Genomic DNA, 14,073 nt, shown 5'->3' with positions numbered 1-14,073 from the left:
CTCTGCCAATTTCACATGCCAAACTTATTATATTGGGGAATTCTGCAGTATGGTTGAAGGGAACAGGAGCATTCTCTTTAACACATGCGGGCCAAATAGCTTTCCAGCATGCGTTCATAGTTTCTGATCTCAATTCAGATAACGATAACCAAACCTGATCAATACAATCCATAACTGAAAATGTTTTCCACACATCCATAACTAACAGTGTTTCATCATCATTTAGCTTGTTCAAAACGTACTGAAATGTTCGTCTGACATAATGTTTTAAAAGTCGCAATTATACCCTGATCTAGAGGTTGTAGCAATTATGTGGTATTAGGCAGCAGAAAAAAAAATTGCACATTTGGGTGTTCTATGGCAAGATGACCTGGTGCATTATCAAGAATCAAAAGCACTTTAAATGGGAGACCCTAGTCATTCAAATAGTGTCTAACTTCTGGCACAAAATGTTTATGGAACCACTCAGTGAAAATATCAATGGTCACCCAAGGTTTTTTGTTGGCCATCCAATGAGCTGGCAATTTTTGAAACTCTACGCCTTTCATTGGCCGTGGTCTTAATGATCGATTTATGAGCAGTGGTTTAAACATCCGATCTCCTAAAGCGTTTGAGGAGTGTTATGCGATCCTTTGCTGCTTTGAACCCACCAACATTTTTATATATATATATATATATATTTTTTTTTTTTTTTTTTTTTTTTTTTTTTTTTTTAAAGAAAACACCGGTTTCATCCATATTCCAAACTTGTTCACAAGTGTAACCTCCATCTTTAATTGTTTTAGCAAGTTTTTGTGGAAATGATTTAGCAGCTGTTTCATCATCAGAAGCCGTTTCACCTTTAATTTTTATATTATGAAGAGCATGTCTTTTAATAAACTTAGCCAACCAACCATTGCTTGCATGAAATTCATATTTTTTCCTCGATTGAGATGAAGTATCTGGCCGCAGTTTTTTAATCTGGTCATAAAATGAACAGATTAAAAAAGATAATGTACAAAATTCTTTTTTGTACATTATCTTCTATCCACATCACTAAAGCTTTTTCGGCCTTCTCTAGAACAACATCTCTTGTTGATAATTTCGCACTTGATTTTGTACCAGAACATACCGCTTTTCTAATAGTCTCTTAATTTTTCTTTATAGATCTTCACGGACTCCAAAATGCTTACCCACAGCCGTTGCACCTTCCCCAGTTTAAAGACGATCTAAAATCTGAATTTTTATATCCAAGGAAATGGCTTTCCTTTTTGTTTTTTTTTTTTGGTTATCGGCAACATCATGTGAGGGCTGGATTAAAATCTTTGGTTAATGAAATGAAAGTTTTAAAATTACATATAGCTTACCATTTATTATTTCTTAATTTTATAATGCTATTTTTATTTTGATTTCACTTAAAAAATGCAAATACAAAAAATGCAGTAACTGTGTTGTCTACTCAAACACCAAATTCAAACTGCTAAGAACTGCTTTTTTATGCACCATCAGTTATGTATTGTAATTCGGAGAATTCCCAATAAATGAAATTCGTAAGGATTTAGAATTTTCTTAATTGAAACGAGAATGCAATTCTACAAAATTCTCAGAATTTTCTTGAATTACGGATTTTTTCTTTACTTAGACTTTAGGTCAGTCGCATAAAAAAAAAATTATTTTTGATATCCCAATTTGCATAAAAAGAGGTTTAGGTGTATATAATTTCAGGGTATCTTTAATTTATTTTATTCGTTGAAACCAATAAGCTATAGAGACTCCATATCAATACACATTCGTTTTTTTTTTACTCTACTCTACACTATAACAGTTATCTATTTCATTTTTAAAGCCTATAACACTTAGGGGAAGCCTAGTCCATAATTTTTCAACCATAACTGGAAAAAAAAAAAAAAAAATGACCTCCTTACACTGCTTTGTTTATGCACCTGTAGGTCCAGGTTATTAGGTAATATTTACCTAATAACTGAATTTATTTAGGTAATGCGATTATTAGGAAATATTTCCATGGAGTCCAAGGACTCACTCCCAGAGGGCACCACACCCCCCCACCATCTACTGCTCCTAACAGTAAATTTAGTCTGTTAACTGCATGCATTCTCTGGCCGATTTGCCTATGTCAAATATTCCAGTACAAAATATATAGCAGAATCTTAAATAACAAACTAATGAAATATTCCGAAAACTTTATTCTAGAGGTACAAAATGGATTTAGAAAAGGACGATCATGTATAGACCCAGCCTTCTGCCTAAAATTAATAATAGAGAAAAGAAGAGAATAAAATTTAGAAACACATATTGCATTTATTGACTTTGAAAAAGCATTTGACAAAGTTAAAAGAAACATATTATTTAACATATTAAAAGAAAGACAAATACCAAATAATATCCTAAAAGCTGTCACAAGTATATATGAAAATAATCAAATACAAATAAGATTAAATCACAAGCTATCATATACAAGAGAGATAAACCAAGGGTCCGACTGGGATGTCCCCTCTCAGCAACTCTTTTTAATATCTACTTAAATGAAATAATAATAAAATGGAGTAAAAATTTACATCAAGGAATTAAACTTTCACCTACAGTTAACTTAAACACTCTCCTCTTTGCAGACGACCAAATAATAATTACAATTTCTGAAGATAACTTACAGAAAGCTATTTTAAATCTAAATGAGATATCCAAGATTATGGTATGATAATATCAACGGAAAAATCAAAAACTATGGCCTTTAAAGGACAAGATCCAGCAAGAACTAAAATAGTATTAGATAACAAGATCTTAGAACAGGTGAATTCATTTAACTACCTAGGATGTATGATCACTTATGAAAATGAAAAAGATATAAACATAAAAATTGCAAAATATTTAAAAATAACAGGAGTAATTAACTCTATATTTAAACCAAACCTAGTTCAAAAACAAACCAGACTAAAAGTATACAATACATTAGCCCTACCGGTCTTAATGTATGGAAGCGAAATCTGGACAATAAAACAAAAAGACAAACAAAGATTAACAACAGCAGAAATGAAGTTTATGAGAAAAACTGCAAAGTATACCCTATTTGACCACAAAAGAAATGAAGATATTATGAAAAAATTAAACCAAGAACCAGTAATTGAAAAAATTAAAAAATATAAATATAAATGGATGGAACACGTTCAAAGAATGAAAACAGAAAGATTACCAAAACAAGCCTTAAAGTACAAGCCATTAGGAAAAAGAAAACCAGGACGTCCTCTTAAACGATTCAACGATGACTTCTAAGGCCGGAACAGGCCATAATAGGCCTAAATCCTTGTTACGTATGATGATGATGAAGTATTCCAGTACCCAGTCAAATTTATAAGCTTTTGTTTATGCTATGACTAATTTTTACCCTGAGTTAACTTAAACATTCTATGGTTTAAGCAAATATGTTGATAACATATATTAGTTAGTTTATCAATCTAAGAGGCATGAAGAAACAACTTATTTTCTCAGTGATACATAGTGAACCTCCCACAATGAATTTTGAACTCCATGGAGGTACAAATGTAAGAATAATACATGCCATAAGTGAAAAAGCATATGAAATATCTTTTCTTAGTTCTCAGTTTCTCATGAAACAGTGATAAGTAAAAAAATAAAATACATTTGTGTTTTTAGAATAAATATAAAGAAATTTTAGATGGGAGATGAATTTCATCACCCAGTGTGAAACCAACTCCCTACTCTTATTGAAAGTGGATTGAAAAAATTCCATGTTTGGTCTCTAGAGCAAGGTTTTAGGCCTATGTAAAAATATAAAAAAGAAATCCTTAGCCTTTCCATGGTATGAATGTACTATAGATTTACGAATAAAGCTTTCATGGGTGGAAGCCACATTAAAATGTCACTTGGGGGGGGGGGGGGGGGGAGAGATCTGTAATACTTCTTAAATTTCCATATCTGCTATTAATTGCTGAAATTCTGCTTATTCTGATTATTACTGTCCACTGCAGATCTATTTTAAGTTATCATGTTACAGTTGGCTGGTTACTTCATTGTATTGTACACCCAAGCATGAGTATCCTATTACAGCAAAATCGACATTTTTATTATAGATTTAAAAATTTTCATTATCCTATATTGGTCATATTCCATTACAAGGATTTGTAATTAGCCATAGAATCACCATTACACAAACAAAAACCAACAATAAATTGAAACTCCTGTTCTTATTTCTTTATGCATTAACTAAAATTTCTATTCATCATGTTGAACAGACAAGCGCTTTTTTCAAACCCTTGTGTAAACTTCCTTCCTTTTACATGAGAATGTTCTTTTGATTAGACCAACAATCTGCTTTTTATGTGCTCTGACTAATATGATTCCTGAATTGAAACTCTGTTTTAAAATTGGAAAAATGTGAGTGCATGCTAATTAAGAGAAACAGTTTAGTAGTAAAATTTTCATGCAGTGTCAAAGGCATCTTCAAGTAGAGAAATGGGACAGCATAATATACAAATAATAGAAAGATTCTAAAAAAGTATCACAATAGTTATATTAAGGTAAAAAAAATTATCAATAAATTCCTAATTATAAAAAAACAAATTAGGAATGGTTAGCAGATTGAAAAAGTACTACCTCTCATGAAGGATATAAATGTAGACCATCAGATTAAGTCTGGATAATGAACTAAAATTTCACAAGTTTCCTTATAAAGGCATTCCAGAAGAAATCTACTCTACGTAAGATTTTAGTCTTATGCCAGAGTTTACACTGTGATTAGTAGATTTGACATGTTCAGCAATGCCAGACTGTTCAGGATTAAGATACTTGATGCAAGATGTTCTTGATGGTCTTCATAGCAGACAAAGGCTTGACATTCTTTATGTTCTTCATAGCAAAGGCAGATCTGCCTGATTGTGTATAACATGACAAGCCAAAAACAAGAAAAAATTCTGGTAGTCAGCTGGAAAACTAAGTGGGGGGGGGGGGGTAGCTTGTCCTTTGGTGAGAAGAAGAAAGGCAAAGAAATTTTTCTGATAGGACAACATGCTACATAGATTAAGGGCTTTAAAATTTTAACAATTCTGCTATTCACGTAAAATCACACCTCACCCTAGCCAAAAAAGTGAGCCTATTAAAACGTTAATACATTGTGCTCAAATATTCTACAGATGATTTACTACATAAATAAACTGCATTACATTCAGTCAATTTTCTTGTGCAATGGTTACAGTGAAGCTTACATTGAACCTTTCAACAGCTACAGATTCCTACCTGTTCTGCTTAAGAAGAAATTACTTGTATTCGATATCTTATGAAGGAATATATATCAGAACATGCTCTGAAAATTTTTAAAGCCTCAACATCTGTGTGGCATTCTATCCTGTCAGAAAAATCTCCACTTGCTCTCTTCACAAAATGAAAAGCCTACTCTACGTAGTTTTCCAGGTATCTACTAGATTCCTAGCTCTTGTGGCTTGTCTTGTTATGGATAATCTGCAAGTTCTGCATTTTGCCCCTAGATAACCATCTTATTAGCTCTGCTAACGCATTTCTGGATGGTGACAATATCAAGTTCTTTCCTAATATCCTCGTTTTTAATATGATATTGCCATTGATGCAACTGTTCATGCTCCTAATCTTTCTGGGGACTCTCATATCTGCAGTCTCTAGTCTTTGGTCAAGTGTTTTACTTCTGACCCAGCTCTCAGATCTATAAGTTAAAATTGGCTCGTATACTGTCTTGTATATACAGCTAATTTAGTGTTTTGGCTAATTTCTGTCTTATTCCATATAAATTTATTCAGTTGACTTCCTACCATACCAGCTTTGTTGATTCTGTTGTCAATATTTCCATATTTAATTTACCATCTTCACTAAAAATCGTGCCTAAAGTAGCTGAAATATTTTACCTGTTCTATAGGTTCTCCATTCAAAATGCAGTTGATATTTTCAATGTTTCTGCATATTTTCATTATGTTTGTCTTGTTATTGCTCACCTTCATACCATATCTATTACAACAGTTATGCACTTTAGTCAGAGAATCTTGCAGACTTGTAGTGGATTTATTTAGAAGTATAACATCATCCAAATAAAGCAAAGAGCTGAGATTAACATCTTAATTTTGATATCAGGTTTAATACCACTTTCCTTCATAATGTGATCCATATAGATAATGTACATCTTGTCTGACACCAGATTTAGCATTAAGTACACTTCCTGTACTTCCTTCAATTCTAACTGCTGACTTACAACTCAAATAAAGACTAAGTGTTGATTGATATAAATAATGCCCCATTGACACCATATAACTGTAGCGTTTCAAATATATTCTCTCTTGGCACCTTGTCATGTGCCTTTTCTAGATCTACAAAACTTAAATACAGATCTTTGTTATATTCCCATGATTTCTCAACTATCTGTCAAAGTGAAGATCTGATCCTGACAGCATCTATTTGGCCTGAATCCAGCTTGTTCTTCACCAAGTTTCTCTTCCACAATCCTTCTCAACTGTTTCTCAAGTATACTTGCATATATCTTATGAGGAACACTCACTAGAGAAATACCTCTGTATTCTCACATTCATTTTTATTTTCCTTTTTTATATATGGGTAATATAAGAGCTCTACTCCAATCATCTGAAATTCATCCCTCTGTCCAGGCCTTCTGAACTATGCAGTGCAGCCCCTGTAAGACTTTTATACCTCCATATGTGAGACTCTCTGGTCAAATATCACTCCTTGCCACATTTCAGGCTTTTGATGGCTTTTATTACTTCAAGTATGGATATGTATTCCTGATTGCATGCCTGGTCTTTTTTTTACCACTGTGCTGTCATCACTGCTTGTTTCATTTAGCAATTTTTCAAAATAATTACTCTATACTTCAAAGATATCTTTTTCTCCTCTTTTCATGTCACCTTTATCATCTTTAATTCCTTTTACAGCACTCTTTCCTCCATTTCTGAGCTTCTTCAACAACCTTTCTTATTTGCCAGGAATTTTTGATATGCTTTCTTCTTGATGAAAGGGGGGGGGGGTGCCCAACTGAACTAAGAAGAATGTAGATGTAAAAAAAAAAAAAACCATGAGGTAACTTATGTCTATACACAAATGTCAGGAGCATCAGGAACAAAGAGGTGGAGTTCGCATTGCCTTGACGAATATGTTGGGGGTTAAGATGGTTGACATCAGTGAAACTGACTCTCAGTCATATGTAGTAACTGGAATCAAGTGTAAAGCATCTAGTTTTTTTAGGAAGGACAAAAAATGTATTAGAGAGAGAGAGAGGGAAGGGGGGGGGGACTACTACTACTAGCAGTATCAGATGATTATGTATAAGAAATGCGTATAATAAGCAAGCTATATAAGCAATAATAGTAATAATGTTCAAGTAGCAGTGTGTGTGTTAGTGGTTATCTGGTGTGAAGCAGAGGCTAACAGGGTGAAACATGTGGTAGTTGTTGCTACAGAGCTGGCAGTTCAGTTGATAGGAACAATGAAAGGCATGTCAAATTACCCTGATGGGTATAAATGAGTAATCATTATTGATGACTTAAATTAACTAAACACTGATTAGGTAATAGAGAAAATACTTGATAGGAATGTAGAAAAAGAATTTACTGAGCTGTTGCAAGACAACTTTTTCATGCAGAATGTGAAAGAAGAAACTTAAGGCAAAAGTGTGTTAGATTTGTTCATAGCATCAGAAGGGAGTCTCAGTTGAGGATGTGCTGTTTTGCAACTAGCTGATAACAATCGAGAGTATCAAAAGAAACTGGCTGTGCAGGCTAAAGTCAACCCAAACGAATCTTGTCATTATGCTGCTAAAGAAGAATGAATGTGAAAGAATAACTTTAGTGAATGCAGATAGTACCCTTAGGTCAGAAGTAGGTGCTATTGTTCAAATACCTGGTGTATGTAACATGGTGCCCAGTACTACTAATACACTGGATGAAGATCACGAGAAGAACGTTCAGAACTTGATGTCAAAAGTTTTTTCACTTGGTTATACTATAAATTAGAGATACCAAGAAATTATATTCTTGATTTAATCCTTGATTTAAGTGTAAGCAAATCACGACTGGGATACCTGTATATGACTTCTGCATTATTTCAACCTTGGTATCTCTTCTGGGTCTGACTCTCACTTATAAGACCTCAATAGAGGTCAAAATTGATCTGGGTAGTGGTCCTTTTCAGACATGTATAATGCCATTATACTCGTCTGAAAGGATGTGTGCTTTGCATTATGGAATACTACGGCAACTGATGTGAAGTCATTAGCTTCTACATATAAGTAGCACAGTCGTTAAGATATTTCACACTTGCTTACACTTGGATAAAGGATTAAACCAAGAATATAATTTCTTCATCTTTAATTTATAGGTTCTAGAGCTGTTGCAAAACTTGGATAAGAACTCACAGAGACAGATGAGATATCAGTATGTATGCTAAAGAAATGTTCAGCCAAAATAGTTAGGCCCTTGGTGTTTGGGTAATTTGGATCTCAGCTTAACGCATTCAGGTAGGGGCAGTAGTAGCTCCTTGCTGTGAACTTCCTGCGAAGCAAGCGAAATTACTGACAATTTCATTCCATGTGTCTTCAAATGCACCACATTTTGTAACAGTTTCTTCGATTGTACATTGTCTATAATGAGAGTCTGTGTAGCTCAGTGGAAGTGGTGTTTGCACTCCACAGCGCTAAACCACGCAAAAAGAGTGTCATTAATTCGAATCTAGTCGCTGACTAGAAGAACTTTTTCTAAGCTTGTTTTCGACTGGTTCCAGAGTCAGTCAATCTCTGGTACAGGCAAGGGTTTTTTAGCCAGCCTGGTTGGCCGAGAGATTAGCGTATCCGCTCTCCAGCTCAGCTCCAGGCTGTGGGATCGAATCCTACTGTGGGCATGGATGTTTGTGATTGTCTGTGAAAATACTAGTGGTGGTGGGCAGTAGATGGCATTGGTGTAGATGATGCGGTTTGCTGTAGTCGGTAGATTTGAGCGGTGGAGACGGAGAGTTGTGGAATAGGTGCCCTTCCTTGATGAGTCTTTGGACTCCTTGGAGGTGTCATGTAATAATATTAATATTTTATTGGTGGGATTATGCTTGGAGAAACTGATGAGGATAAGAACCTTGAAGTAATGGTAGACAGAAATTTTGAGTTAAAAGATCACATATCCAAAAATTACAAATACAACTCAGAGGATAACTGCAATGCTGAAACAAACATTGACATGTGGCGAAGAAGAAGACTGTTGTCCTAATCTTTCCTCTTCCATTCTGTTTAAGTGACATACCATCTGAAATTAGCTCTGCTAACACATTCCTGAATGGTAAAAATGGCAAGTTTTTCCTAATATCCTCATTTTTAATATGATATTACCATTGATGCCATCTATTCAATCCCCCTATTCTTTCTCAGAACTCTCATATCTGTGGTCTCCAGTATTGATCACCAAGGAGTTAATTTCTAACCCAGCTCTCAGATTCATAAGTTAAAATTGGAAATAATGTGTACCCTTGTCGCACACTTGATTTTACTTCAAATCATCTTCCTATACCTCCTTCAATTCCGACTGCTGACTTACAGCTTAAATAGACTATGAATTGCTCAATATGTCTCATTTACACCATATAACTGTAACGTTATGAAGAGCTTCTGCTTGGCACCTTGTCATATGCCTTTTCCAAATCAATAAAACTTAAATACCGATCCTTGTTATATTCCAAAGATTTCCGAACTATTTGTCTTAAAGTGAAAATCTGATCCTAACAACCTATTTTCGTCCTGAATCCAGCTTGTTCTCCACTAAATATCCCTTCCATAATTTTTCTTAGCTGTTTCTCAAGTGTGCTTGCATAAATCTTATCAGGAACACTCAGTAGGTAAACACCTCTGTAATTCTCACATTATTTTATTTTCCTTTTTACAGATGGGTACTATGAGAGGGGGGGGGGTGTTTAAGGGTTAATGCTGTATAACTGGAAGGAGACTTCCACATAGTCTTTTAAGAAATGCAGAGAACCAACTAGGGCTTTTGACTTAATGTCCAATCCTCACCTTCTCGTGGCACACCCTGTTAAGTAACCACCTGGATACTGAACGAATGCAGATGGGCTGGCAATTTGGGATTTAGCTGACCAAATTGTATTCTTATTGGCTTAAAACACAATGTAAAACGATGATACAACATGAGAGAATTTCTTGTAGATTCACATCCCCATACACAACTTTTTGATATCTATCAGTCAGCCATTCTCTCATCAATACCAATAGTTTATAATCCAATTCCATATTCTCCAATTTATGCAACAGTCTTCCATGCTATATTCTGTCAAAAGCCTTAGAAAAATTCAAAAGTATCATAGTGTATCCATTCCCCTTGTGTAACTCAATGGTAACATTATTATAGAATAAGAGCAAGTTGCTAAAACATGACCTTCCCTTAGTAAACCTATGCTGTTCATTGCAAAGTAGAGATTCTATTTCAACCCATTTCTAAATGTAACCCTAACCAACTTTTCCAAAATCTTCAACACCACTCCTGAGATAATGACTGGTCGATAGTTGGATATGTCAGTCTTTGCACCACGCACCACTCTTATGGAGAGAGATTGAGAGTATGTAGACTGCAGACACTGGTAAAGAGTTGAAAGAGGAGCTGATATGATAGCAGCTTATAAACTTCTCAATACACTATATATCGGTTGAGGAAACTTTGTTAAGGTTGGGGACAATGAAAGTTAAGTTTGTGCATGGTTAAGAAAGGGGGTGATAGCTAGAATTTTCTCTCACAGAACAGTAATTGAGTGAAATTGTTTATTTGAAGTGATAAACACATATAGTGTGAATAAGTTTAAGAGAGGTTATGACAGATGGTGTGGGTGGTATATGGCCTCACTCAATGAGGTCTTTGATGATGATAACTACAGAACTGTTGTTAAAAATAGACCTAATTCTGACTTTAGAAAATTATTTCTGAAGAGTGCTAATAACATTATTTGTTTTGGAGAGCTCCAGACTGGCACTCATTTGGTTCTACATACTTGTCCAGATACAATAGTTGCTTATTTCAAATGGTTATTTATCATTCTCTGTTATAGAGTCATACATACATGCTCTAGAAGATTCCTACATAAATAATCATACCATTACCATCCCAGCAATGCAATATCCAACTGAAAACAACTGACACTTAAGGTCAAGGCAATATATTTATTCCAATGACACAGAACTACATTATATACATTGCATTTTTTTAACCAATAGCTCCAATCCCTATAATATTACATGACATACACATAATGACAATTTCTCCTCATCTGCTATACCCAAGTTAATCTGAAAAGATAGCCAAAATACTAGATAAATACAATCTACCCCACCACTTTTAAACCACATATCAAACTAGCAACTTCTTATATGCTCTCCTAATGACAAAATCCATCCTCTGATACATTCAGGAATGTATTTAGTGTCTTAATACCCTACTGTCACTGACCAGTAGATCATCTTCATCCACACAGAATTAAATGGCAAAAACAATGGCACTACATAGATGCCATTGTAAATATATAATAAGCATTTCTGGAATTAGCATTAGCAATAACTTTCACCTGATGTCAATAGATATAGATGCATTAATTTACTCAAAATATGGGTGACTATTATAAGCAAACTGTATTCAGTCTTAGAAGATACATGCCAAGACTCAAAATTCCCTTATTTTACCACTCCAATTTAGAACTATTTCCAATAACATTTCCTCCACCACCCCCTACTTTTAACTAAAAACAATGCTGACATTTCAATTACACAAAAGGTAATATGTAAGTACCATGTTAAAAGATTAAGTGCAATGTAGAAACCTAAAAAAATAATAAAATAATTTGGAAGATAGAACAAACTAATTAGAAACTGATGAACATTAAATGAACTGTAAACATCTACTAGCAAGAAAACAAATCTCATTTACTTGATTTTTACAAATTTACTTGATTTGTAAAAAAAAGGGATATAGACAAAAATAAATTCCACACTACATATTCTTACATCTGAATATTTTCTATAAAAAAACTATAGTAGGCAAATCAGAATGAATATAACAGACAAAATATAAGCTTTCTTATTGTTAAACAGTATTTTTTAAATAATATATATGCTATATATAACTGTATATAATGTCAAGTGTAGCATGTTAATGGCTCAGCTTATAATATACATATCATATTACTAAGATAATAAACCGAAAGGTTTATTATCTTAGTAATATGATAATAATAAAACGGGATTTACCATCCCCCTTTCTATTATACATACCATATATTATTATTATATAATATATTATTACATTATTATTATTATGTGACACCTCCAGGGAGTTCAAAGACTCATCAAGGTAGAGTGTGTGCCAACAGCATAGAATGACTGACCCCCCTTCCAACTACTAACCAATAATATACATATAATATATAATATATATATACATTATAATATATATAATATACTTATAATATACATATCATTTATAATAGCTTTTAAAGCAATCCAACCACATATAATTGGGACAAGGCACTACTTTGAGGCCCTTAGCCCCATGAAAGCAAAAAAAAAATTAAAGAACTAAAACAAAACTACGTAAAAAAAACTAAAAAATTAAATATTATGAAAAAATAAATTAAAAAAACTCAAACAATAAGCACAAACAAATATAACATAATATAATATTACCATTTGATCCCCAGGTTCAAAACTCATCACACGAAATCTGCACGCTCATGCAAAAATATTATCAAATTATGCCTTAAGACATGACTGTCCAAAACACAGCCTTCAGGCTGCATGTGGTCTGCCGTGCGATTTTGTGCAACCCGCCTGTGGGTTTTGATTTTCACAAGTGAAAAAAATAAAATAACAATTTGAACCGAATGCATATTAGATATTTTAATTCTATCACTAATCGATAATCTCGATGTTAGTTATTTTATTTGGTGTTTTTACATCACTATATACCCACATTTTTTTCAAATATTAGATGTGTCAAAGAAGCATTCTTACACTGTTTTGTTCTAACACGCATGCTTCAGGCGCTCACAGGGAACGTGAGTGAGTGTGCGATTAGTGTTGTTCGTTTGTTTGTTCAGCTATGGAGGTTGTGCCGTTGCTGCTGACTAAATTACTAGATATGCATTGGATGCAGCCCTCAGATCATCTTTTTTTTTTTCAATGTGGCCCTCAGATTGCCTAAGGTTGGACAGCCTGCCTTAAGGCATGATTTGATAATATCCACACCAGAAAACTCACATTGCATTTGAATACTGTTATGAGGACCTTACATTTATAATTCTTTTAAGAAAACTTCAGTTATAATCATTTGATTAAGAGGAAGAAAATAAAGTTATGTCTCTAGTAATTATTAGTTTTTTTCATCATTAAGGAAAAAAAAAAAACTTACAGGTTCTTGAAGCTGAATGGAGATAACTTGATTGTCACTAGTTTTAAGTCTAAAGCCCATTCCACTGGGTTCTGTCTATATATTAAATAAATAAATAAATAAAAATGCATTTATAATCAACAAATTACATTAAGTGAACTAATTATAAACGATTTTACAACTGTTTTCAAAAATATAACCTTATTGAACATTAACGAAAATATATTTCAGTTTCTCCATATTCAGGATTGTTGGTTGTTTTGGATTTATAGCCAAAACAATAAGGCCCATGTATTATGTCTGTCGAACGTAGGTTCTTCTAGCCAGATTTTCTGTTTTCAGAATGAAAAACCCCGAGCATCCAGACAATACTTAGGCATGTATATACAGTATATACAAATGCCTCCATAGGTCAGCCAGTATGGACGAAGCCCTTTGGATGGAAAGACCTGGGTTCAATTCTCACCCATGATGTGAGGAACCTTTATCTGGTCTCTTTCAACTAAAGGTGAGTTAACCAGTATCATATGGAAGTAGAGGGTTTTTTCACCCAGAAACTCGGACTGGATTTTTCATCCCTTGAAGAGGCAAATCAGCCTGTGAAAACACATGGATTTATAGTCATAAAACACATACTAAAAATCCCTCATTAGGAGGGCTCAAC

At 33.8% G+C, this 14,073-nt stretch overlaps 2 protein-coding genes across 6 annotated transcripts in view; one reads left to right on the top strand and one right to left on the bottom strand.

Annotated features, from left to right (window-relative positions):
* The window catches only part of mio (GATOR complex protein mio), a 349,531-nt gene extending 348,137 nt beyond the window's left edge, over nt 1-1,394 (top strand). For both annotated transcript variants that reach the window (XM_090394033.1, XM_090394032.1), the window contains exon 28: nt 1,147-1,394. In XM_090394033.1, coding sequence (XP_090250159.1) covers nt 1,147-1,212 — 66 coding nt within the window. In that variant the 3' untranslated portion in view covers nt 1,213-1,394. The remainder of the gene's footprint in view (nt 1-1,146) is intronic.
* Nucleotides 1-14,073, bottom strand: part of LOC150105268 (replication protein A 14 kDa subunit-like) — a 66,712-nt gene that overhangs the window by 13,397 nt on the left and 39,242 nt on the right. For 2 of the 4 annotated variants that reach the window (XM_090394037.1, XM_090394036.1), the window contains exon 2: nt 13,431-13,505. In XM_090394037.1, coding sequence (XP_090250163.1) covers nt 13,431-13,505 — 75 coding nt within the window. The remainder of the gene's footprint in view (nt 1-13,430; nt 13,506-14,073) is intronic. The other 2 variants (XM_090394039.1, XM_090394038.1) reach the window with 2 other exon arrangements.

This window comes from Typopeltis vanoorti, chromosome 6 (assembly GCF_054136105.1).
Source record: "Typopeltis vanoorti isolate ZY-2024b chromosome 6, IOZ_Tvanoo_1.0, whole genome shotgun sequence".
Taxonomy (NCBI): Eukaryota; Metazoa; Arthropoda; class Arachnida; order Uropygi; family Thelyphonidae; genus Typopeltis; species Typopeltis vanoorti.
The sequence above is the reverse complement of the archived record's forward strand: the minus strand, read 5'-3'. Positions and strand labels throughout refer to the sequence as shown.